Here is a 25,103-nt window from a genome sequence, read left to right as displayed (position 1 = left end):
CTCTGCTCAGCCGTGTTCATCCCCACGTTCCTCCAGCACTGCCCAGGTCACACAGACCTCCTGTCCTGTCCCGGGCACCCTGCCACCCGGCCACCCGCCCCACAGCTGCCAGCCCGGTGCCTGTGGGGCTCCGGTTACAGCCCTATAAAGGGGCTTGGGGTGTGGGGCTGGGAGGGAGCCGTGCCGGGCACTTCTCATCCCCACAGCCATGGGAAGCAGCACTTTCGCCCTGGTCCTCGCCCTGGCCCTGGTGGCGTGTGTCACCCCTGCGGAGAGGAAGGTACAGGGATGGGTAGGGATGGGGACGTGGCGCTGGCACCCTGCTGGACCCCAAAGGCTGCTGCTGGGGCTGCGGTGCTCAGCAAGGGAGCTGGTGGGACCAACACTACACAGCGCTGAGGGAAGCTGTGGAGAGGCTGGGAGGGAGGGATGGCTCTTGCAAGGAACCCATCCAAAGACCAGCAAACAGAACCATGCACCAGAGAACCCCGTTTCCCACCAAGTGTGCAGGGAAAGCAGCATGTCCTCTCCTTTAACACGGGGAGGACCCGCTGTCCCACAGGCGACAGCAGCAAACAGCCCAGAGCAGCGGTTGGACTGAAGGCAATCGGTGCCATGGGTGCGATGCTCATGCCGAGGTGGTGATGCCGGTGGCACCAGCTTCACACAGGGTCTGTGGTGCATCCCCCACTGCTGTGGCCATCCCTGGGCAGGGCCACAGTGGTGGGGCAGGAGCAGGATTCCCCCCATGCCTGGCTGGGCACCCCAAGTCACTACACTGGCCTTGCAGTGCCTCCTCTCCGGGTCCTGGCGGAGCGACACCGGCTGCCGGATGGTCGTGTCCGTCCTCGGCGAGGATGGCAGCTTCTCTGGTTCCTACCTGCCGGGTCCTGCCTTTGGTGACTACGAAATCCTCACCTCCCCACTGGAGGGGTCCCAGCAGGACGCAGGGCTGGCCCCACAGCCCATCTTCTCCTTCACTGTGCGCTGGCGGCTCCAAGGTAGGCAGGAGGGGACCGTCACCCTGCAGCAGGGTGCAGGGGTTGGGTTCCTGCCCTGCCACCCCAGCTCATGTCACCTTGGACTATTCCAGACTCAGAGACCGCCCGGACAACTGTCTTCCTGGGCCAGTGCTATGTGGGCACCAATGGGGAGGAGACCCTGCACTCTCTGTGGCTCCTGCGAGAAGCTGCCGAGAGCCCCACCGAGGACTGGAAAGCCACTCGGTGAGTGCCGGCTCACAGCCACCACTGTGCCAAGCTTTCCTGCACCCCAGGCTGGAGAAGGCAGAAACACCACAGGATGAGGCATGGTGGGACTGGGAGGGTGAGATGGGTTTGTCACCGGTGAGGAACGGGGGCTAAGGAGCATCCCTTGACCTGGCCAGCTCCTGCATCCCGGGTGTGCCCCAGGGTGGGTGACCCCAGGACAACATCTAGCCCCATCCAGACACACCCCCCCCCCAAGGACTCTCCTTGCACTCTGCCCAGCAGGGAGAGAGCAGGACATGATGCCAGTACCTGGTGCAGCCTCTGCCAGGGGGTGCTGGAGCCCTGGACATCCCTCTCAGCACCCAGTGAGGCAGTGGGGGACACGGTGCCTCCCCTTGTGTTTCCCCTCTGTCCCACCAGCACAGTGTAAGTGACCCTGGCTGGGTGAACCACAGTGACGTGGACTTTCCTGCAGCATTGGAACCAGCATTTTCACACGGATAAAATAACAGCAAGCGGGAGAATCCAGGAGGCCCAGGACCGCAAGGAGATGGCGCTTCCCCCAGCCAGGCTCTGCCCGTGCGGACGCGCTGCATTCCAGCAGCTCTCGGCCCACAGGTTCATGCTTTCCCGTGGCCAGCGTGAGGGCTGGGCACCAGCTGCAAAATAAAGGGTTTCTGTGGGGATGCAGGGCTTGGCTCTGGTTTCTGCCCTGCCCCAAACCCGTGGGGTTTCTCTTGCCCCACAGCCACCTCCCCATGGGGAGACTTCATGCAGCATCGCCAAGGGCAGCACAGTCCCTGGGGATGGGGGCTGTTCCATGTCCCCTCCCTGGAAGCGTGCAGGAACCTGCAAACCTACTGCTCTGCTGTGGGTAACCTATTCCTTGGGGCCCTCACAAACATCCCCAGGGGGTGCGGGGCAACCTGGGCCGTGTCTGGGCGGCGGGAGGAGGTACGTCCTCGGTGGGACTTTGAGGGCAGCATGTCCCAGGGCTGCAGGGCAGGCTGCAGGCAGCTCGCCCTCCCCCAGCGAGTGGAGCGGAGGAAGTTTCTCAGGCACCCGAATGGACATGGTGGCTGCAAATGGCTTTTGCAGAGCCGGCAGCCTCCCGTTCCCAGCCCCGGCGGATGCGGTGCAGCGGCCGGCTGCCAGCCCCCCTCCCACGCCAGCAACGGGGAAAGATCCCACACAGCCTGTCCCAAGAGAAACGCCTCAGCGCGGCTGTGTCCCCTGAGCGATGCATACCCGGCGGGTCTCCAGACAAGCCTCGGCTACATGGTGCAGGGCCAGGGAAAGGACACATTGGGCATCAACTGGGTTTTTTTCGGGCATCCCAGCCCGACCTCTCCGCTTTCTGCTTCAGGCACCTTGACAAAGTCCTCCCAACATGACCGGCTCCATGCTGGTCCCCCAACATGCTGAACCACAAGGACCAGCAGCCCCAAGGTTGAGGTGCCCCGTTTTGGGAGCTGGGGGAAGGCAGTGGCTCCATTGCTGCATTTACAGTTGCTTTTTCACCCCGGTGCTCAGATTCCTGCCAGTTTTTCCATTTCCACCAGTATCCAGCAGCTGGTGCTAGTGCATAAAAATAGGATGGATGTTGACACAAGGGTTTAGGTTTCCTTTGAAAAGGAGTGTCTGTCTTACTTTTGCTACTGACTGAAATTCCCACCTCTCCCAGAAATCCTGACTCCTTTTAAAAAAAAGCAAAACCTAATTCTTTTAAAGCCATGAGCAGGAGTTGTTTTGTACCGGCCACACAGCCCAGGCCCTCTGTGGCAACAGGAGGCAAATTTCATTTCATGCTTTCATAACTTTCAGTATGTCGCTATGGCGCAAAGGAGATGGCACTACTGACATTCAGGGAGTCACCAAGTGAAAAAGAGAGGCTTTCCACTTGGCAACACCCACACGGGACTTATCGAGGGCTGAGCAGAATATTTTGCCCTGAAAGGCTCATGTTTCTGGTCCGTCAGTGTGCTCCCACGCTGCTGATGCCGGCACCTGCCGGGACATGCGTAGGATACGGGTCAACCTTGAGAATTACAGAGGGAACACATCAGGGAGGGCAAGCAAGGCCCGTAACGCCGACCTGAGCCATGTGTCCATGCGAGCGGTACTGATGCACACCGCCTGCACTCCGGTCCCCGCAGCCCGCAAGGGAAATGGATGTCATGGGGGTCTGCAGCAAGGAGGAGGTGGCAGAAATACCAGGTTCCTCCTGCTCCCCTGCCTGATGGAAACAAGGTGTGAGCCTCCTCGGCCAAAGGACTCATTCCAGGCATTTTTATCATCGCCACCCTTTAACCTAAGGCATGAGGCCGGGGCTGGGCTTCCTTCCTCTCGCCGGCTCAGAGCTGACCGCTGTGGGACCGACACGAGAACAGAGAAAGCGACGAAAAATAGCAGCCCCAGGGCAGCACCGGCTGTGACCGCAGAGCAGCTGTCCCCAAAACCACCAGCGCAGAGACGTCCCCAGTGCAGTATGGGGACCCGCTCCAGGCTCTGTGATATCCCAGCCTCTGACACAAGCTTTACACATGGCAGGGCAGCGCTGGCTGGGGCAGGAGCGTGCGTGCGGCTGTGTTTGGGCTCACCTGGCTCCATGCCCGCTCCCCCAGGGCTACCTCCCCTCCTGACATTTGGCCAAGCAAGCCAGACCGCTGTGGAGCATGGAGGTGGCTCCACCGCCCCTGGCCAAACACCAGCTCCGGTGGCTGCTCTCTGCTCTGCTGGCGGCACCACCGTGTTTTATTTCGGGTGACTCACACAATATTGATTAGCCTGGGCCAGGGACTCCCGGTGACATGAGTGGCATTACACACCCTGCCCTTGAACTGCAAAGAAACAAAACAAAAGCGAGGACAGGGTCCGAGATCTTCCTGTCCTGTCCTGGGGAATAAGGTCCAGTGGTTCCCTGGGGATGCTCCCAGGCTGCCTGCCCTGGCCAGGGCAGAGCTGCGACCTGACCCTGTTACGAGAGTGCTGCTGCCCGTCCGGAGACGGCTGAGCCACCCCTTGCCTGTCTCCCCTCTCCGGGCAGAGGCACGACCTTCAATTTCACACGTCCTTCACCTGCACAGCCACCCTTCCCTTCGCGGGTGGTTTGAGAATGCGGTTCTGCCCACTCCCACTGCCTTGCTGGGCTCCTGCACCCCCAAACCCCACGCTGGGCTCTGCAGCTTGAGCTCAGGGTCTGCAAGTGGTCTCGGTGATCCCAACCCTGATTTAGCAACCACCGGCCAGGCAGGGCCCTCCCTGCAGCCCCCGGCGAGGGGAAGGGGGCTGTTGTACCACACTGGCTCTGCTGCACTTCCTGCGATTGTGCAGCTCCCCGTTACGAAAGCGGCGGTGGAGGCAGACACCGGCTCCTCGTGCTTCCTACCGGGGAAGCTGCGTGCCGGGGGCTCAGGGGCGAGCAGGTCACACCTGGGCCTGGGGCGGTCGCAACATCCACTTGTCTCCCAAAGTGGTTCAAGAGCTTTTTCGCACACTTTGAAGGGGTGCAAACTTGCACCGTGTCTCAACCGGCCTTTCTGCGCAGCCACAGCCACAGGAAGGGAAGGCGGCAGGCGATCCCCTTCGCTAGGCAGAGTGATCACCCCCGCCTCCCTTGGGTTCCTCCCACAACACTCCCAGCCTCTGGTGCAACCCCTAGCCTCCACCCAGCAGCCCAGCCCCTCACCGAAACAACCAGAGGACACAGTTGCACATCACTAGTATTTATTCACACCTTAATGATAAAGAACTTATTATTATCCTGACCTAGTTGAAGATGTCCCTGCTCATGGCAGGGGGGTTGTACTAGACGACCTTTAAAGGTCCCTCCCAAACCAAACCATTCTATATGATTACATGAAATGTCCTGAAGTAGGATAAGGAGAGATGCTCAACAGATACCACTAAGTTGCACTCTGGGAAAGACACTGCTCACCGGCTCAAAGCCATTCTGCTCAGCCCTGGGGAGCAACCAGAGCCAGCTGACTGCATGACAGGCCAGTGCAGCAAAGCTTGGGCACATGTGGGAGGACACAGCTTCGAAAATGTCCTGTGGCCAGCAGAGGCTTCAGAAGAGCAGGCAGCTCTCCTGCTCTCTGCTCCACACCCCCTCAGCAGTCTGGTTCGAGGCATGCCTTCCACACCAAGGCCCAGATGCCCCCACTCTCAGGACTGTGGGAGATGAAAGGCTCAGCCCCTAGTGAAGGGAAACGGCACACATGGCTCAGGAAGGACTCCACACTACCTTCTCTTGCCAGGCCAGGAGCTGTGCCTGTGGCTCAAAAGACAGCAGGAACAGGCAAAAGGGAGGGTCTGTCGCAACGGCAGGACCACTCCCTCTAAGGGCACTGAAGGTTAGCTTGCTATCACACCTAGAAATCAGGCGAGACTGCAGCATTAAGGGTAAGACACAAGGGAGAGATCCTTGTGGCTACCAGACACAGTAAGAAAGGCAGGACCCAGCCTGTTGACCTTCAATCATGCAGGGAAAAAGCAGGACAGAGGCCTCCATCACCAGCCGCATCCAGTCAGACAAGTACAGGCACCTCAGGCCTGACTGCCTTCATCCTCCATGCCACAGGCCATCCCCGCAAGCCATGGGATGCACCCTGCGCTGCAAGCCATGTCAACAGCCATAGCAAAGTTCCCAGAGCTTCCTACCCCATCTCAGATAGACACAGTGCAGCTACAGATACACAGAACAGAGTGTCAGAACAGGTCAACTCTAAAACCATTCCTCCCTGGTAAACCCTCTAAGCTGTCAGCGATCGGGAGAGTATTCAGAAGAATCTGCTTTGATAGATTATCTGTTAATGCGGTACTGCTTGCCCCTGCGGCGGCGGGCACGTTTCATCAGCAAGGTGCTGCTGGATGATAACGCTGGCAGAGTGACACTCTGCCTCTTGGGTTTACACACCGCTGGCACCTCTGACTGCAAAGGGTCGCTCTGTGAGCCCTGCTCCAGAGGCTGGGGAGGGCCCAGCTCAGAGAGCTCTGGCACTGGAAGGTCGGAGGATGAGTTGCTGTTGAAATAGGATCTGGGATCACGGTTGGGCAGACTCTGGTCCTCTTCCCATAACTGATGGAGGCTGCCCAACAGCGACCAGTCCACAGGCTCTGGGCTGAATCCCTCCACCACAGCATCCTTCTGCACATCAGCTGTTGAGATCTCACGGATCTGCTGCGACAGCACTGCAAGAGAGGTAGAGCCAGCCCTGTCATTCCCAGCCTCTCACCCTCCTGTTCTGAGCACGGGCCACCACAGAGCCCGTGAGAGGCGAACAAACTGTTCCAACTAGGGCTGCCTCCTCCCAGGGGACGGGACGCTGCACAGCTGCCAGGCACAAGCTCAGCTTGTGCTCCAAGAGGGACTGGATCCCTCCAATTCTGGTAAAGTCCCTGGCCCAGGACCTTGCCCCAAGGTGGGGCTCTGCAACAGGTTTGAGGAAGAGCCCAGAGCTGGGGTGAGAGAGCAAAGCCAAACCTAGTGGTCACCCCAGGCAAGGGGCTACTGGGTTGGAGGCACCCCAGAGTTCAGGCTGTCTCTGAGGAAGGTGCTCTGCCTCGGAGGGGTTTCACCTGTAGGCACACCTCAGCCCCCGGGCACTCACTTCTGAGCTCCGGCTGTGGCTCTCTTCTCCCGGTTGAGCCGGAACTGGGGGAAACAACGAGGCAGGACAGAAGCATGACCTGGAAACAGAAAGAAGATCAATAAAGGACATGGATAGCATCACCAGCAGCAATAAACTCCTCTCGTAAACTTATAAGCACAGCAGAGACCCCTTCACAGACACTGGGGCTGAAGTCACTTACCATGGTGCAGGTTCTTGTTGTGGTGGTTCTTGTGGTGGACCGTCTCACCAAGGCCTGCAGTTTCTGCAACTCCTTGAGCAGTGACCTGCAAGAGAGCAGGCAATGCATGTTAATGCAGCGGCTGAACCAAGAGCTGCATGCTCCCGTCCTCCCTCTTTACAGCCAGTAACAGACCACGATCCCAAGAAGAGGAAGAGCCTTCCCCACCACATCTCCTGCCATGTCCAACAATGAGAACTTACATGTTCTGCTTCTCCAGCAGCTGCACCTTCTTCCGCAGCTTGTGATTCCGAGCTGTGCAGACTGCCAACCTTTCCAGGAAAGATGAGCAGCACAGGGGAAGAACAGAAATGTTTTGTTAGTCAAACGCAGGGACTTCACCAGAGTCTCTCCTCAGGTAATCAGCCACCACCTCTGGGTGGCTGGGGGAGAAAAAATTGCTCCTGGAGTCTATCTGGCACCACCTGAAGCAAACCTCAGAGAGCAACATCTCACTCCAGGTTTGGGGAGGGGTGAGCCTTGCCCAGCACCACAAAGAATCATCAGACTAATCCCTAAGGATGCTCGCTCCTAGCGGCACACCAACCTTGCAGATCCACGACATCAGGCTGTATGGCAAACTAGCCTGACCTGGAGAACATGCTGGACCTCGCAGGCCAGCACCTGACTTGAATAGAGCAAGCTCTGAGCCATCTCCAAGTACAAGAGAGCAGGGCAGACTCTGCCCTGAGCTTCTGAGCCCCCTGAGGACAGCTGCTGCCTCACATGGTCAGCCTCACTTTCTGCCCAGGGTAGCAAGACCCCAGCAGTGGCACAGTACAGCTGCTTGTGACTAGCACCCCCTGCTCCCGCCCCCTGGCAATGTTGTTAGCACAACTAATACCATTGTATGAGGTCAGCACCCATTCCCTGTGACCCAGCAGGTCACATGTTCATTCCCTTTCCCTCATTATCAGGCCTTGAAGGTCCTGTCCACCAAGTAGACAAAACAAACAGATTTCTTCTTCCCCTCCCTACCAGCCTCAAGGTTCCTGGGCACCAGGCCAGTTAACTCCTTCCTTACCAGCCTTGAAGGTCCTAGGCACCTGGCCAGCCCAGTGCTTTTGACGACCCTGTCACAGAGCAGGAAAGCGTAACAGCACTCAGAGCACTGTCCATAAAATGAAGCAGTTACAAGTCCTAAGGGAGAACTTGGACTGGAGCCGCTGCTGTAGAGTGAGATTCGGTACCCCCATGGCCAGGGACACCTCCACCATCATCTGCTTCTTCCCAGGTCTGAGGGGGTGACTCATATTCTTTTATATCACTTTCAAGTCATGATCACTATATTGATACAGCAAACCATGTATTAAGATCTGACCCAATCTGCAGAGGGTCCAGGTCCAAGTTAAGTTGTATTAGGATTGAGGTGATTAGAAACTGTAAGTTATATTATAAATTCTGTATTATGCTGCTTATAGATCGTACTACATTGCTTGTAGAAATTTTGTGCCATTCCAACCATAAATTCTGTGCTATACTAATCGTAGTATGTTACAAAAACAAAGCTTTAAGTGAAACTGTGATTTAGTGCCATCATCATTCTGCCAAGGGTCCCTAAAAGAACCTGTCTGTCCCTTCAGTGTTGGGTGACACTACCCTGTGCCCGTACCTGTTTTCCAGGCCATCCATGTAGATCTTCTTCCTGCGACGACTATCCTGGGCTGACTGCTTGTTCCGGATCTTCCGACGCACTTTCTTCGGAAGGCACTCTTCAGCCTGCAAGAATCATTCCTCATTAGCAGCAACACCAGGGCGTTGGCAATCCAGCCCTCACAAACCCTGCATACATCCCAGCGCTCAGCCCACGGGCTTTTGTCCTCTGTCCCTCACACACCACTGACCAAACTGCAGGAACTGCAAGGCAAACTCTGGCCTGCTGATGAGGCCAGCAGCTTCCTCCGTCTAGCAAAAGTGAGGCATACCTAAGGGAGATGAAAAGCACACAGCTCACAAACTGCTAGGCAAGTAGGGAAAAATAGGTTGGAGGTACTTGTGGTGTAACTGCGTCCTGCAGTCATGAGTGAGGAGACTGACCTGACAGCAGCCAGGTCTCTTTGCTCTTCGTTATCTACCTGATTAGCAATGTAGGGGCTGCTGTGCATGTGGACACCACCCAGGCCTCAAAAGGAGGAAAAGGACAGCAAGCCCTGCCACACGCTGCCCCGAACACAGCACCTGGGCACCAGTGCTCTCATCAAGGCACCATCCTGTGTTTTCAAACCCCTCCTCTGGCTGAAGCATTCAAGTGGTCCAACTCTGTTTGGGAGTCACAGGGTTTAGTGAGGACTCACTTTGTTCATTGGCCCACCGGTTGGCAATGAAACACTTTCTTTCTCCATGAGCTGCCTCTCCTCTTCTTTCAGGACCAGCTCTGGGAAGTTGGACTATAAAACAGCAAAAGTATACCCGCTGAGAATGCACAGTAAAGGCAGTCCACCCCAGGGCAGAGAGGATGTAGAGAAAGCACAAAGAACCGAGATCAAGCTGTCCTAAAACAGCATCATGCTTTCCTCAGAAATATCCCTGCAGGAGCCAAGCCAGGAGAGAAGGGGACATTTGACCAGAAGCAAAGGCTGGGACACACACGCACATGGCTGCCAGTACCTGCACGATGGCTCCAGGCACAAGCTGGGGTCCGGCATCCACAGCAATAGCAATGGGGAAAGTGAAGCTCTCTTCCAGTGCCTTGCTTGTGCCTTCCAAACCCATCCATGTCTCTGGGGAAGGAAAAGAGAGTCGAGCACCGGGCCTCAGTGAGGCACCTGACCCGTCAGCTTTGAGTAGCATGAAACCACAATTTTACAGCAGCAGAAAACCACTAAATTCTGCTCTCTCCATTACTGCCTGGCACACATCCAAAAAAAAAAAAACCCCAAGGTGGGACTGCTTTTCTGCTTGTACCCAGGACAGAAAGAGCCCAAGCACATAACCTACCAAGGTCAATGGAAAAATGACTTTCTGCCGTGTCAGACCTCATACTTTCCAGCACAGGCCAATCTTGATGGAGGTGATAGTTGTGATCAACCTGCACAATGTCTGAGCTCCAAGGTCTGCTGACAACATCACTGCCGGGGCTATGCGACAGATGCTGACCCTCAGAAATGCCGCTGTCGTTACCAGCAGGCAAATAACCTTGCACTATGCCTGGTTCTTCTTCAAAGGGGCTCAGCAGGGAGCTGATGAGGTCATCCACCTCCTTGTCCAGGAGCTGTGGAGAAAAAGCTTTTACTGAGCAGGGAGACAAACCTCCTGAACCACAACCCAGCAGCGATTCTCCTCAAAGAACTCACCTCAAGCTCTGGCACGCCCCAGTCTTCCAGCAGAGAGTTATTCTCCCCTAGAATGTCAGGGCAGGGAGCATCGTCCTTCAGAATGAAGTCAAGCAGGTCCTCATCTGCCAGGGCAGACAGCTCCTCTGTGCACGACATCTAAGCAGGACACCCCAAGTGAGCACAGGCATGGGGGGAGACAGCAGCAGTCCTTCAAGATGTCCCTCAGCCCCTACAGACAAATCTCCCTGTGCAATGGCAACAGCTGCCAGGGGCCTGCAGTGACAACTAGGCCACAAGTACTTCCTGAACAAGGCTATCATACCAGCATTGGTGGCCTCACCAGGCTACTAGAATCCAGCTACAGGAGCTGCAGGAAGCAGAGGGAAAGTGGAAGGACCCCAGACTTTCTGCCGTGGAGACCATGCAAGATCCTGCAATTCCACTGAAGCCCGAAGGTGCTGTACCCCCAGCATGCGGCCAGCGGGGCCAGACTCCTGTCACAGGCGAATTATTATGAGAAGTTATTGTCATGGGTTTAACTAAAAGGGGGTTTATTAATGACTAAATGATAATCAAATGATAATTGATCGACGATTGAATGAAAATGAAATGGTAAACAAATGGTGACTAAGCGATGATCGAATGTCAAAGAGTGATTTGACAATGATTTAAATGATGATTTAAACAATAATTTAGGCAGTGGTCAAACACTCTACGACTCACTACACTTCTAATAATTAAGCTATAACTGGATATTTATAAACGCCACTAACATACAATATACTTTTAGGCGAAATGTAAAAGGCCACTTATCTTGCAGTGGCTATCAGGCGCTGGGTAAAGAGTCTCTCAGCCTCGAGGAATAACCTTGAGAGACATCCCTGCCCAACGGGAGATCACAGCTGTGCATCCTGCTGCCATACAGGCTGGGGGAGGCTGCGGGCATTTATAGCACAAAGTGATGGACTTATCGTCAACCCCCCCTTGATGTCCTTGCCAGTGGCAGCTGCGGCTGGTTTATTTTCATTTTTCTCTAGTCCCAGCTCGGGCTGGCGGTGTTATCTCCTGATATGATACAGCCTAGGCTCCTCGTTCCCCGAGGACAAGCAGCCTGGCAAGGTCCTGAGGGCTTGCTGACCTGGACCAGGCCTGCTGGTAGGTGATGCCTGAACCAAAGCACTGCTCACCCAGACAGAGCCGGGGCAGCCCTTGCACCCCCACCCCAGCACCGCTGAGCTTTCATATCTAGCTGGCAGGTGTCACAGTCCAAAAAAAAAATAAAAAACACCCTTCTCCCCCTAAAAAATCCCCAAACCCCAATCCAAGCAAAAACAGAAGGCCGGGGCAGTTGCCAGCCACAGGGCTGCTGTGCCAGCCGCCTGGGAGCGGGAAGGCAGAGGGTACGGCGAGCACGGCCTCGCCGGCAGGGACAGAACGGGGGGAAACCGGGCCCAGCCCCGACACGCCGGGCCCGCTGCTCCCACGGACACCCAGAACGCTCCATCTGGGCAGCGTGTGCCGGGCAAGCAGCGAGGGGAGAAGGAGAGGGGACAGCGCGGTGACAAGGACCTTCCCCCCCCCGCAACCGGGACACACACCCGACGATGGCCACGAAGCCCCCCACAGCCCCAACCGTGAGTGCGGGCACGGCGCGCCGCGGACTGTGACGGCCGGGCAGCACAGCCCGAGGCCCAACCGCCCCCGTGGTCGGGTAGGTGTCGGTGTGGGTTTGTGTGGGTGTGGGGGGGTGTGTGTGTCCCCGTCTCGCCCCGCCATTCCCTCACCTCAGCGCAACGCTGCCGCCGGAGCCGACGAACCCGCCGCCGGAGCCGACGAACGTGCCGCCGGAGCCGACGAACCCGCCGCCGGAGCCGACGAACGTGCCGCCGGAGCCGACGAACGTGCCGCCAGAGCCGACGAACCTGCCGCTTCCACCTTACCCGCCTCCCGTCAGACCTCGCGCGTTCGCCGGCCCCTCCCCTCCGAGGAGGAGTCACGTGGCACCGCCCATTGGCCGGGGGCGAGGGCGCGCGGCGCCGGCGGGGGGGGGGGATGGGGTGAGGGGGTGCGTGGCGGGTGGCGCGTAGCCGCGGGCGAGTAGCCGGGATGCGGCGGCGGCGGCGGGGGGGCGGGACATGGGGGGAACGGGAGACGGGGGGACCGGGACGGGACACCGGGCGGAGGGCAGTCGTGCCGTGCCGTGCCGCGCCGCCCGGTGGCGCGGCGTGTTCCGTGGCGCATGCGCGGCGGGGGGCGCTGGGGCGGGAAGCGGGCGGAGCCGCCCCGCTCCGCTCAGCACCGCACAGCCTCGGCGGGGCTGCCGCGCTGCTCCTGGCTGCGCACAGGTACGGGGGAGACACGGAAGGGCGGCTCGATAACCGGGGAGGTGGGGCCCAGGGATTGGCAGTGCCCTGGATCCCGGGGGACTGCCGGAAACGGATGTACCGGGGGGAGCCCGCCCCGTTTACGGGGGGGAAGGGGGGGGGGGGTCGTGTCCCGGTTACCGGGGCCTGCCTGCACCCCCTGGGGCGGTGACCCGGGGGCTGCCGGGGCTCAGTCACGCCTTGGCCCGGTTTTGGGGCGCGCCCCATCGCCCCCCCGGTGGGGGGGAGGGGGCGCACGGGCGGGGCCTGGCCCCGCTGATTCCGGTCCTGCCCCGAAATAGCCGCAGGCCTCGGCCCGAAGTCTCCGGGGACCGAGCGGGAGAGGCCTGGGTGCGGACACGGTGGGGTGGGGGCACGAAGATTTACCGCCTCCCCCGCCCCTTCCTTTCCCGTGCCGTACGCGAGTGGGAAGGGTGTCTCTTGTCCTGCGGCGCGGTTTTGGGTGGGGACGCCGGAGGACGCGCTCCCCACGTCGCAACCGGGGAACATCACACCCCCGGAGTCCCCCGGGTGGGGGGGGGGGGGACACGACACAACACACGCGTCCCCCCGGAGCTCCCCGCTAACCCGGGAGGGGGCGCTGGGCTGGGGGGAAGGGGGGTACGTGGGCGCTGTGTGGGGCAGAGCAGACCCCCCCCCCCGTCCCACCCCCGTCGGGGGACAGCCGTCCTCCCCGGCACGGCGGGAGCAGCAGACCGGGCGGGGGAAGCCCTGCCCCATCCTCTGCCCGCTCCCGGCCCCGTTCTGTCCCCGCTCCCGGCCGGATCCTGCCCGGGCCCCTGCGAGTTCCCCGGCCCTTTGAATCTGCCGGCAGGATGTCTACATGCTTCTGCCGTGGCTTCATCGCTGGCTGTTAGACCCATATTTGGTAGCAATAATTGTTTACTCCCTTCTCCTCTCCCCCAACCCCCCCCCCCCCCCGCCTCAACCGCCCCGAGCCTCGCTTGCTAAGAAGGGGAGGGGACATATTTTTGGGATCTTTAGCTGTGCCCGGAGAGCCCACTGGTAAAGGGATGGAAAACTCTCCTGCAGACCATGGGGTGAAACACACACCACCCCCTCCAAGGGCTAACGGTGGTGTGTGGTGAGCATTGGCCAAGCACGCAGCTTGCTCGCCGAACGGCAGCCGCAGGGGTTCGGTGCATCCCGAAGTGGCACGTCCCGGCAGGCTGGGGGAAGGGGAGTGGGAAGGCTGAGGAAGAGCGAACGGGGACGCCCTCCTTTCCGGAGCTGAGCTTTGACAACTGCTGGGTGGAGAAATGTCCCCCAAAACCCCGCCACGCTCTCCTCTCGCTTTCCACTTTCTCCCTGGCCGGTGGCAGGCTAGTTGCTTGCCCTCGCAAAGCATGGATGCTTGAACGGGGCACCTGGTGACCTCTGGATGCTGTGAGAGCCCCCCCCCCCCCCCCCCCCCCCCCCCCTAAGTGCTTTTTTTGGGGTGCTATGCCAGGGGGCCAGCTCGCCAAGGGTGCAGGAGAGGCTGCAGATGGAGTCCTGTGCCTGCTGGTGCCCATGCCTGCCCTGCTGGTGGGCAAGGGGGGGGTGCTGCCATCTGTGCCCCCCTGCCTTTGGAGGTGAAGGGGTGCCCAGCAGGAGCGGAAAGGCCTGGGGGTGCGTGGGAAATCCCGGCAGTTGATGGCCGGAGTTCCTTCACCTCGGTGTGGGTGAGCATCACCCATGCCCTGCCCGTTTCCCATGCCAGGCTGGGCTGCCCTCCCTGCGGCGGCCAGGGGATGCTCCTGCCCCATCTGTGGGGATCAGCTCTGGGGCTGGGGCTGGCCTCAACAGCTCACACTCCCCAGGAGCAAGCAGTGCCTCGGCTGGAAGAAACCGTCTTCCCGTCCGATGCGGACGTGCAGCTGAGAAAGAGGAACCGGGCTGAATGGGCTCGGCAGTGTGTCACGGGGCTAAGCCACCCATGCCTCCAGTGCCGGACAGAGATGCGTGTACTGGCCCCATACTGGAGAACCTGGCCACAGCCAGGTCTGGCTTCTTACCACGTTAATTTTTGACCTTGGTTCATTGTGCTGTTGCGCAGACACTGATGTGCAGGCAAAGCCATTGCTCGCAGGCATGGCAGTGGCCTGGTACCCGCCTGGCTGCGCCTGCGGAAAACCCCGGCAGTGGGGCGGTTTGCAGCTGATAAAGCTTCCTGCAGCCAGCTCCCAGCCTGCGGGAGGGGAAGGGGCGGGGGCGGTCCGGAGTGGGGCCTTTCCCACATTTGACATTGCTGTAAAAAAAAAAAAAAAACCAAAAAAAAAAACCAAATCCAAACCTCATCCAGAGTCTCCCTTAGAAAGAGCATGTTAAAAAAAGACTAAAATTGTTGTGTTTGAAGGTTTGCAGCTTGTTCTGGAAACTTGCCGTCAGTGCGCCAGTAGGCTGCTATCGAATTTTGGTTGATTTTTTATTTATTTTTTTAAAAAAAAAAAAAAAGATATAAAACCTCCTCTGTAACCATTCTTGCAGCGCTAAACTCAGCCGGTACAAATATAGCAGTTACGTCACGTGACGGAAAACTCTCTCTCAGTGGTCCCCGTAATGAAGCTGTGGTTCCTTGGGCCAGCGCGGCCCTGCCTGTGGCCACCCCTGCCTTTGAGCAGTGCCCGGAGACCTCCGCCGCCACCACCACCGTGATGGTTTTGCACAACCGGTGAGATGGAGGCAGGCGGGAAGGCTCCCCAGCGGAGGGTGGGACCCCATCAAGAAACCCCCTCCCCCCACCCCACCCCATTTTGTGATCGTCAAAGAGTTGCACGCAGCTTGCTATAAAATGCAGAAGTGTGTTAATGTGGCTGCCGGCGAGCCAGCTTGCTGCTCCGCTGCATTATCTGAGCCTTTGCATACTGACAACCGATTGCGAACGGGATTTGCTTTGCTCTGGAGGCGAGCCAGCGCAGAAATTTGGTGTGTGTTCATTGAGACTTGGTTTGTTTGGAGTCTTTTTGTTGTTGTTTTTTGGGTTTGTTTTTTTTCCATTCCAGTGGGACAGCTTGAATTTCGCTGTCCTTTTCCTTTATTTTTCTGGTTTCTAGATCCAGGCTCCCACGCTGTCTCATCCTCTATGTCTCGTCCGGCTTTTCCTTCCCCACGTGGTACCCGGAGGGGAGAGGTCTGCCGGGGCCAAGCCCTGCCTTCGTGCCGTCGCAGGAGGCGGTAGATCTGCTAAACCCCCTGTGATTAATTGCCACGTTTGCTGACAAGTCTCGCCAGGGTTTGAGGAGGTGTGCTCCTTACGCAGCAGAGAGCGTTTCTGCTTCAGACATTGATGTCAGCAAAGTTCAGCTGCTGGAGCCTGAATTGTTTCCGTAGAATATGGGAAGTAGAATGAACCCATCTGCCTTTTCCTCTGAGCATTTCCTTGATGTCATGAGCGCCTTCCCAGCTCAGCTCTGTCTTTTTTGTAACGCAGTGGGAAGGCTTGAGCAGTCGTCATCCTCCTGCGTGGTCTTGGAAAGCACGGTGGCCCCCATGAAGCATGGGCCAAGGGGTGCCTGCGACGCAGCGCCTGGATTTGGGTGGCTTTGGGAGGGCAAGAGAAATGGCCGGGCACGGCCTGGCTCCTCTCGGTTCCTCTCTGCCGTCCAGCGTCCTCCCCTCCCCTTCCTCCGTGGTCTCTGACCTTGTCCTGGCGGTGGCATGTTCTCCTCTTCCTGCAGAGGGACAGAAGGCAGCTTTATGCTCAACATGAGAATATTTTTAGATATCGAGTTAGATGGCCTGGTGACCGCAGCAGCCCGCCCTGCCTATGAAATACTTGGAAAGCCCTTTCCACGGCAGGGTGTTCCTTGTCCCTTCGGCTCTGCAGCTTGGCTGATGTTTCCGGATAGATGGCAACGGCACAGGCGGGTGCCTCTGCCGCCTCCTTCCCGCTGCCGCCGGGCTCCCTTCACTCCGGACCCAAAATGCATTTCATTCCTCATAGGCAGAGCCAGTGGGGGCCGCGGGCCTCTGCAGAAACATTGCCGAACGGCTCAGGAATGTGGAGCTTGGAGCTGCTCCATGTGCTGGCGGAGGCGGCACGCTCCTCCGTCCCTGCCTCCCACCCCGCGCCACCAGCAGTGGCTTCATGGCTCTGCAGGAGCAGGACCCCTGCCCTCCCACTTGCTCCCAGCCAAAATCGAATGCAGGAGCTTTTTATCCATGGCAGACCCTGCCCCTAGCCCGCCCAGGGCTGTGGTTGGGAGCAGCTCATGTCAGTGTACCCCCTTCTCTGGGGGACAGGAGCAGGCAGCTTGTCACAGCACTCTCCGTGTGCCACTGCCATGCGAGGGAGGCTGCCAGCCAGTCTTGCCCGAGAACCTTCCCAGGCCAGGCTGAGGTTGCATGTGGCCGGTAACTTTTCCCTGACAGCCATAATAGGAGGCCTGGTTAGGAGATAATCAATCTGAAAGAGAACAAGCAGATGTGGTGCATCCTGCCGGTGCTTTTGCCTCCTCCCACCGGCTGGGGTTTAAGGACGAGGCTGGCTGGGTCGAGGCAGAGCGGGGGAGTCCTTCCCCATGAGCAGGCTCCTGGAGAGAGGGCAAGGCACGTCTCTGCTGGAGAGCATCGGGTTGGGGCCAGCCGGGGACTGCGAATGCTGAGGAGGGCAGGGAGCAGTGGGGCAGGGCGAAGGACCCGTCACAGGGACCCCGAGGCGTGTGGCAACTTGGGAAAGCACAGAAAGCCGCTGCACAGCGGATAAACCCAAGGGAAAGGGCTCTTACAAGCTCGTAGGCAAGCAAGCGGGGGGCTTATTTACAGCTTCCTTTTACTGCTGTTGTTTCTTTCTGGTCTTACTCTGCTGTAAGAATATCGCAGTTCTAATTAGGTATTATTAAACCTGGTGTCTTGGAGCTCTGTTAAGAGGTGCTTGTTCTGAAGCTGATCTACACCGTCCCTTGAGCTGGAAGCTGATCCTTCAAGCTGACCCGAGCTTGGGGCCTGTTTCAGATGGCATGGTGCGGCTCTCGTCTGCCCTTGCAGGGAGACCCACAGTGGCTAGTCCCTTGCCCTCCTGCGCATCGTCCTGTGCACGGGTTCCCTGGGTTTGTGCAGCAGCTGCTGCCATAGACCCTGATCTGGGAGCACCGACTTGGTGCGAGTTTGGTGCCGGGTGCCCTTATCTCACCTCCTGCAGCAGCTCCGGGCTTTTCCGTCCCTCTGTTCTTGGGTTGCCGGCTCAGCACTGTCCAGTGGCGACGTGGGGGGCCCTGATAGCCGGGGCAGAGCCCTGCCAGCTCCGCGTCAAAGCTTGGTTTTCCTCTTGTGGCTTCTGTGTCACGGCAAGTTTAATTATAACCCCTTCCGTCGCATTCTCCTGACTTATCTTGCGTGCTCCCCCATGCTTGTTTCCTCCTGGCTGGCAGCATCTCTGCCGGGTACCAGCTGCTGTCGCTCCTGCAGGCGAGTAAAATCGTCTTTGGGACCCTGGGACGAGGAGACCAGGGTCCCAATGCTGGCCGGAGACCCCGTGTTCAGCACGGGGCTGGAAAGTGGGACTCCCTCGCAGGCTCGCCAGCACGAGGGGCAGCTGGGATCCAGTTTTTGGGGAGCAGAGGTGTTGCCGGAGGGGAGGAGGAGGAGGAAGCACCCGCGTTACTGGAGGGGCCAGCAGTCAGGGCTGATCCATCTGTCTCCTCCGACAGGTGACGCAGGAGTGGGGACAGCCCAGCCGCCACCATGGTTGCCCTCTCGCTGAAGATCAGCATTGGCAATGTGGTGAAGACGATGCAGTTTGAGCCCTCCACCATGGTGTACGACGCCTGCCGGATGATCCGCGAGCGGGTGCCTGAGGCCCAGATGGGACAGCGTAAGTCCACAGTGGGGCTGGCTGCCGTGCCGGGGCCACCCCGGCTTAGCTCCTGGCATGTCACTGGTGTCCCTTTCGTCCCTCTAGTCCCCCTGGTCGTCTGGGCTTTCCCAGAGCAGTGGTGGGATGGGGGCAGCAAGGTCCAAGTCCCCCTGCCCAGTTAAGGTGAGGGCTGAGCTCCTTGGGCTGTCCTCAACATCCCAAGCAATTTGGGGGGCTGGGGGGGGTAGGAGAACACATTTGAAAGTGAAATAACTCGTTGAGCTCTGTAAGGCTGCTGCCCTTTCTCTCTCTGCTTCTTTCTCCTACTTGCATCCATCACCACTAGCCAGGACTAGGTGGGTTTAAACAGTTGCAGGGGTCATAGTGAGCGTTAATAAACCATATAAGTTAATATTTCCTTTCTTGGGGGTTATACAGTCCTCCGTCGGGTCTTTACCCCCCCCGGCAGCTCTCTGCCAGGCCTGTGCTGGTGCTCTGTTACCTTGCTAAGCTTTCTCAGCTCTAATTTCTCCATGCTGCTGCTGCCAGGCTCAAAATTAACCTTATGGCTCATGAGCTCATGATGTGACTCACACCCACGCGGACATGGCCTGTCCCCGGCATGGATGGGGGGTGGACCAGAGCACTGGGACATCGTCTTGTGGGCTCTCCTGGGTCCCTGGCCGCCTCCGAAAGTGGCTGTGCCACAGGGGAGAGGCAGCAAACAGGAGGTCAGGAGTCGTGGGAAGGAGGAGGGGGGAGCGCAGCGACATCTGGGAGCAGCAAATTCCTGGAGGATGGAAGGAAATGCCTTCTCGGTCGTGCCCAGCTGGCCAGCGGTCCGTCGGCGAGACCAGGGCTTTCGGTTTCAGAGAGGGACTGGATGTTTGTGTGGATGCGGGGCTGTAGCCTTGTTGGAGGGAGCGTTGCATTTCCTGCTCCTGGGCGTGAGCCAGCCTGCTTGTAAAGGGAAAAAAAAAAAAAGGCAAGGAGAAAGCCTTAAAGGGAACTGCTTATTCCTGAGTTCCTTTTCAGTTGCTCACAGCTTTTCTTTTCCTATCTGTTCTCTGCAGCTCTTGTTTCTCTTTGCTCTCCTTACCAGTGGCGCTCAGGGGTCCCTTTTTGAGCTTCCCTGGGTTTTTTTTGTCGCCTTCGGGCTGGGGGGAACTTGGGTGTAGGTTTCCACCTCTGCTCTTGCTCCATCTCAGGAAGCGCCTCTCCCCGCCCAGGCTACAGATCTGGGACAAGCTGCTCAATTTTCAGTGCTTTAGAGTTATCCTCTTGGAATTTGCTGTGAAAACAGCTTTTTTTTTTTGTTTGTTTGTTTTTGAGTTTGGTTTTTGGGTTTTTTTTAGTTTGTTTTTTTTTTTTTAACTTAAAAATAAAATGGCAAACCTCTGTGACTTTTCTGCTCCCTGTTTAGTAGGATCCTAACAGCAGCGTTAGGCAGGCAGGAGTGGGGCGGCTCAGGAATTTGTCCCTCCCCGTGGAGAGCTGCCAAGGAGGTGACGCGTTGTAAACTTAGCCAGCCAAGACAGCCTGCGGCGCGGGGTTCTTGAAAGGTGGAGAAGGACCTTTCCCAGGGCAAAGCCAGGCGTGGTCCTGGCCTCTTGCAGCATGAAAACAGGGCTATCCCTGAGGCTCTGAGCTGAGGTGCCGCTGCCCAGGCTCAGCAGCAGCATTTTCCCTGGGTACCCCTCCCCCGAAGGAGCGGGATTTGTTGAACAGCACTTATTCACCACTTCTGAGACCTTGTAAGCCTTGATCCCATACTCCTTCAGCCTCCTTCTTCTGAAATGAGAGGCTCCCAGCTCCTTTAGTCCTTCGTACTAAAGCTCCGTTATTTAACTTGCCTCTCTGTCTATCTGTTCAAACTCTGCTGTGTCCTTCTGGGGAGGTGCAGACCACACCGCCTCAGAGTGCTCAAAGTGTGCATCAGCCTAGGTTTTATAGACCGGCTCCCAGCACCCTTCCTGGTGATCCCCAGCATTTTATTACCTTGCTTTCACCGCTGCTACACATTGCGCTGGAGGTTTCAGAGAGCCGTCAGCCACAGCTCCAAGCTCTTCCTTCTGTTGTGACTATCAGTTCCAAGTTCAGCATTGCGTGGGCATGCTTCAGACGATTTTTTTTTCCCGCAGATAACTGTGGTAAAACATGTATCTCAAAGCTTGCTTGACAGCTTTGTTGCCTGCCCACTCGTTAGGTTTAGGGCCCCAGCGTTCACAGTGCTGCTGTGCTTCATGTGCTGGGCTGCACCGATGCACTTCCCTGGGCACAGGCTGGCATTTGGTGGCTCTGTCCGGCTCAGGATTACCCTGGCAGAGACTTTTGCCTGTTTTTCAGCCAATGATTTTGGGCTGTTCCTCTCGGATGAAGACCCAAAGAAAGGGATCTGGCTGGAGGCTGGGAAGGCTCTGGACTACTACATGCTTCGCAATGGGGTAAGCATCTATCCCACATCCTTCCAGTTGGTACCTGCCTTGGCTCCGCAGTCGGATGTGCCTGCGGCGAGGAGGTGCTGCAGGTGCTTGTCCTGCTGCCTTGCATCCTGCCTGGGTGTACCCCATGTCCCCCCCTCCATTGCCCCCGGGGGACGGGAGCTGTCGGTGCGGTGGTGGGATGCGGGCACCCCACGCTGGTGCCGCTGCTGGGAGCCGTGCTCCGCTGTGCCCACAGGACACCATGGAGTACAAGAAGAAGCAGCGACCCCTGAAGATCCGCATGCTGGATGGGACAGTGAAAACTGTGATGGTGGATGACTCCAAAACTGTCACGGACATGCTCATGACAATCTGTGCCCGGATCGGTGAGAGGAGGGGGCAGCAACAGCGGGGAGGAAAGGAGGTGGGGAGAGATGGCAGCATCTGGTGGGGGAGGTACCAAGGGAGCAGTAGCAGGCATGGCCGAGGAGTACGTCATGCTGGGGAGGGGACACTGCACCCCTGCATCGCTCCAGGCTCTGTATTTGGCAGCAATGTGCTGAGCTCAGATCTCTGCGCTCATGCAGGCATCACCAACTATGATGAGTACTCGCTTGTTCGGGAGATTATGGAAGAGAAGAAGGAGGAAGTTACCGGCACCATCAAGAAGGACAAGACCCTGCTGCGAGATGAGAAGAAGATGGAGAAGCTCAAGCAGAAGTTGCACACAGATGATGAGTGTAGGTGCCTGCATGTGCTGGGGATGGGATCAGCCCATGCCGAGGGGAGCCGGGTCCCCTGCAAGGGGAAAAACTGATGCAGGGGAGCGGAGGTGATGGTGGAGAGCGCTGTGACAAGGGGATACGTGTCCATGCTCCCTGGAATCTCTTGCCTGGAGGTCCAGGGCAGAGGGTTGAGATCTGGGATGCTCCAGATGGAGCATCTGCCTGGATGCCCATTCCTACTCATGCCCTGGCATTGCCTGCAGTGAATTGGCTGGACCATGGCCGGACCCTGCGTGAGCAAGGCATCGACGACAACGAAACGCTGCTGCTGCGGCGCAAGTTCTTCTACTCTGACCAGAACGTTGACTCGCGAGATCCTGTGCAGCTCAACCTGCTCTACGTGCAGGTACAGCTCCCCAGAGCACCTGGCTCCCCTTGCTAGCCCCTTGCCAGGGCTGGTGTCTGAGGTTTTGGCCAGGGGCCACCACGGGGGGCACTTCAGGATGCCCAGTTATCTCCTGGGTAAGAGCCAGTGCTTGCAATCCCGGCCCTGCCCTCTGCATACTCCGGTGCTCCGCAGGGGATCCCACATCTCCTCTACCTGCTGGGAGCCATCCTGAAGTCCTGCTGCCATTCCTCTCACAGGCATGGTGATGGTCCCTGTAAAGGACAGCCTGCCCCTTGATCCTCCTCTTTTTTCATGGCCACTTCTTTTCTGTCCAGAAGACAGGTCCTTTGCGGTGTGGAGGGGAGCGGTGGCAGGGCTACATGGCTACCCAGCCTACTGGCAGTGTCTTCTCTTTCCATGCAGGCTCGCGACGACATCCTTAACGGTTCCCACCCTGTCTCCTTTGACAAAGCCTGCGAGTTTGCCGGCTACCAGTGCCAGATCCAGTTCGGGCCACACAATGAACAGAAGCACAAGCCAGGCTTTCTGGAGTGAGTGTCCTGGGGAGCCCCAGGTAGCTAGAGCAGCTTGACAGCCCCCAGCACCGCGCTGGCACACAGGGCTTGGGGACGCAAATGTCTCTGGAGTGACCCTTGTCCTCGCTGTGGCACAGTACCCAAGCATGGAGGTCCACTCCAGCTGCAAGGGGTGCCAGCCCACCGTCCTGCTCCTTCTGGCACCCCACAGGACATACAGCCAGCTCTGGTGGTGGGGGGGACCCCAGCCCACTCTACAGTCTCCCTTGATGCCACTGATGAGGGGCTGCATCCTCAGCACCTCCACCCCACCCTCAGCAGGGCAGCTTCCATTACTGCAGCAACCTCTCCCACATCCTTCCTGCTCCCAAAAACTCCCAGCCCGTGCTCTGGCAGGGGTTTTTCCGGGGTTGGTCCTCTTAGTAGTCAAAGACAAACACTGGCTTCGCGCTAACAGCTGGCTTGGCTGTCTTTTGGCAGACTCAAGGATTTCCTGCCCAAGGAGTACATCAAGCAGAAAGGGGAGCGCAAGATCTTCATGGTACGTGCAGGGGGGATTGTTGAGACCTGGGCTTCTTGTTCCTCCCTGCCAAAGGTTGAGGCTGCTCTTGTCTCTGGAGGCAACACGTAGCAGCTTGGTGGGTGAGAAACAGGAGCAGGAAGCTGTAGGTGGGCACACAAGGCAGCTCCTGAGGTCCCAGAGGTCAGAGGGATGCTGCAGCAGGGGCAGGGGATGCCGGTGGGGTGAGGAGAGCCTGGAAAGGCTGTGACAGGGTGATGGTGGCACAGCAAGGGGACCATGGTGCTAACGTGCTGTTCTGTTTTTGCTGTTGCAGGCCCACAAGAACTGTGGGAACATGAGTGAAATTGAGGCCAAAGTTCGCTATGTGAAACTTGCCCGATCCCTGAAGACCTATGGGGTCTCCTTTTTCCTGGTCAAGGTAAAGCAGCAGCTCCCCTGGCCAAAAGTCCCCTTCTCCAGCATCTCTCCATCTGTTAAGTCTCCACCTAGCTGCTGCCCCTCAAACCACATTGCTCCAATTTTGCCTGCATCCCCACTGTTTTTCTGTCTTTCTATCTGTCTGTCGTTCTTGGCTTTCCCTGTGTGCTGCCCACTTCTTGCTTTTTTCCTGTCCTTTTCAAGCCCCGTGTCATGGTTGTCACCACCTGAAAGTGTGACCTTGGAGGTGTTTGGTAGCCGAGGGAGGCTTTAAAGGTCTCTGCCTGGATGGATCCATCCTGGGGGCAGCCCACAACCTTTTTGTTGTGGCCCGCAGGAGAAGATGAAGGGGAAGAACAAGCTGGTGCCGCGGCTGCTGGGGATCACCAAGGAGTGCGTGATGCGCGTGGATGAGAAGACCAAGGAAGTGATTCAGGAGTGGAGCCTGACCAACATCAAGCGTTGGGCAGCCTCACCCAAGAGCTTCACCCTGGTAGGGACCAGCCCTGGTCCTCCACCCCGCTCCCCGATGATGCCCCCGTGGGGGGCTGCTCTTATGCCAGCCCCTCTCTTGGGTGTTGCCCCATGGTGGGACAGCCTTGCCCTCCTCTGGTGCCTCTCCTGGCTCTTGTTTCGGAGGCCGGCGCTTGGGTGCTTAGCGCATACCAGAGGGGCTCAGGGTGGCCGTCAGTGCCCTGCTCCGGTGCTACCCTGTGACGTGCCGTTGCAGGATTTTGGAGATTACCAGGATGGTTACTACTCAGTGCAGACGACGGAAGGGGAGCAGATCGCCCAGCTGATTGCCGGCTACATTGACATCATCCTTAAAAAGGTGAGAATGTGGCTGGGAAGGGTAGATGGGTGCTGATATAACTGGCTCCTCTCCAGAGAGGGGTGCAGGGTTGCCCCTTGCAGCTGCTTCCAGACAGCTGTTGGCACATGGTGCTGCTGGGGGGACCCTGTGGCCCCAGTATGGTGCCTGGGCTGCAGGAATACGAAAAGGCTGGGAGGCATGCGCTGGCTTGACATGTTTTCTCTTTCCCTCTGCAGAAAAAGAGCAAAGACCATTTTGGACTGGAGGGGGATGAGGAGTCCACCATGCTGGAAGACTCTGTGTCTCCAAAGAAGTAAGCCCTCTAGGACAAGTTAGCTGCCAACCAGAAGTTGAATGGAGAGCGGGTTCCAGCCAAGCTTGCGAGGAAGAACCTGCCAGTCCTTTGGCAGCAGCACTCCCGCAGACCCTGGTGCTGGGGCCGTGGGCATCCCCTGACCTGGTGTTTCCCCCCATTTCAGGTCAACCGTCTTGCAGCAGCAGTTTAACCGTGTAGGCAAGGCGGAGCTGGGCTCGGTGGCCCTGCCAGCCATCATGCGGACAGGGGCTGGAGGGCCAGAAAACTTCCAGGTGGGCACGATGCCGCAGCCTCAACTGCAAATCACCAGTGGCCAGATGCACCGAGGGCACATGCCTCCCCTGGTAAGCTCTCCCCATGTCCACCGTAGGGCACAAACTCTGAAAGGTGCCCATCGGGCTTGGGTAGACCCATCCATTTGGGCCTGTGGCCAGGCGTTGGCTTGCTGAAAAGGGCAGGGGC

At 58.1% G+C, this 25,103-nt stretch overlaps 3 protein-coding genes across 8 annotated transcripts in view; 2 read left to right on the top strand and 1 right to left on the bottom strand.

The window, feature by feature from the left end:
- The first annotated feature begins 174 nt into the window (after nucleotides 1-174).
- Nucleotides 175-1,888, top strand: LOC128902873 (avidin-like). Of its 2 annotated transcripts, none has more exons than XM_054186553.1 (4): nucleotides 175-280; nucleotides 791-1,001; nucleotides 1,094-1,226; nucleotides 1,687-1,888. In XM_054186553.1, the coding sequence occupies exons 1-4, from the start codon at nucleotides 209-211 to the stop codon at nucleotides 1,718-1,720; spliced, it is 450 nt and encodes a 149-aa protein (XP_054042528.1). In that variant the 5' UTR covers nucleotides 175-208; the 3' UTR covers nucleotides 1,721-1,888. The 2 variants fall into 2 exon arrangements, with proteins under 2 accessions (XP_054042528.1, XP_054042529.1); XM_054186554.1 differs by having other exon boundaries at nucleotides 1,632-1,888.
- A 3,048-nt stretch (nucleotides 1,889-4,936) lies between these two features.
- CREB3 (cAMP responsive element binding protein 3) lies at nucleotides 4,937-12,358 on the bottom strand. Of its 2 annotated transcripts, XM_054186845.1 has the most exons (11): nucleotides 12,241-12,358; nucleotides 12,124-12,135; nucleotides 10,358-10,495; nucleotides 10,002-10,275; nucleotides 9,672-9,784; nucleotides 9,359-9,451; nucleotides 8,677-8,783; nucleotides 7,268-7,336; nucleotides 7,026-7,110; nucleotides 6,824-6,902; nucleotides 4,937-6,404 (listed from the first exon to the last, which is right to left on the bottom strand). In XM_054186845.1, exons 3-11 carry the CDS (start codon nucleotides 10,493-10,495, stop codon nucleotides 6,016-6,018), a joined length of 1,347 nt encoding a protein of 448 aa, XP_054042820.1. In that variant the 5' UTR covers nucleotides 12,124-12,135; nucleotides 12,241-12,358; the 3' UTR covers nucleotides 4,937-6,015. The 2 variants fall into 2 exon arrangements, with proteins under 2 accessions (XP_054042820.1, XP_054042819.1); XM_054186844.1 differs by having other exon boundaries at nucleotides 12,124-12,326.
- Nucleotides 12,359-12,531: 173 nt separating this feature from the next.
- Nucleotides 12,532-25,103, top strand: part of TLN1 (talin 1) — a 35,452-nt gene continuing 22,880 nt past the window's right edge. The window contains exons 1-14 of one of the 4 annotated variants that reach the window (XM_054185609.1): nucleotides 12,572-12,684; nucleotides 14,526-14,706; nucleotides 18,354-18,517; nucleotides 20,846-20,943; nucleotides 21,179-21,308; nucleotides 21,510-21,662; nucleotides 21,911-22,053; nucleotides 22,459-22,586; nucleotides 23,052-23,112; nucleotides 23,408-23,512; nucleotides 23,849-24,004; nucleotides 24,242-24,343; nucleotides 24,562-24,638; nucleotides 24,805-24,985. In XM_054185609.1, the coding sequence (XP_054041584.1) occupies nucleotides 18,388-18,517; nucleotides 20,846-20,943; nucleotides 21,179-21,308; nucleotides 21,510-21,662; nucleotides 21,911-22,053; nucleotides 22,459-22,586; nucleotides 23,052-23,112; nucleotides 23,408-23,512; nucleotides 23,849-24,004; nucleotides 24,242-24,343; nucleotides 24,562-24,638; nucleotides 24,805-24,985 (1,464 nt within the window). In that variant the 5' untranslated portion in view covers nucleotides 12,572-12,684; nucleotides 14,526-14,706; nucleotides 18,354-18,387. The other 3 variants (XM_054185607.1, XM_054185608.1, XM_054185610.1) reach the window with 3 other exon arrangements.

Source organism: Rissa tridactyla, chromosome Z (genome assembly GCF_028500815.1).
Source record: "Rissa tridactyla isolate bRisTri1 chromosome Z, bRisTri1.patW.cur.20221130, whole genome shotgun sequence".
NCBI lineage: Eukaryota > Metazoa > Chordata > Aves > Charadriiformes > Laridae > Rissa > Rissa tridactyla.
Note: the sequence above shows the minus strand (reverse complement) of the source record. Positions and strands in the feature narration are given on the sequence as shown.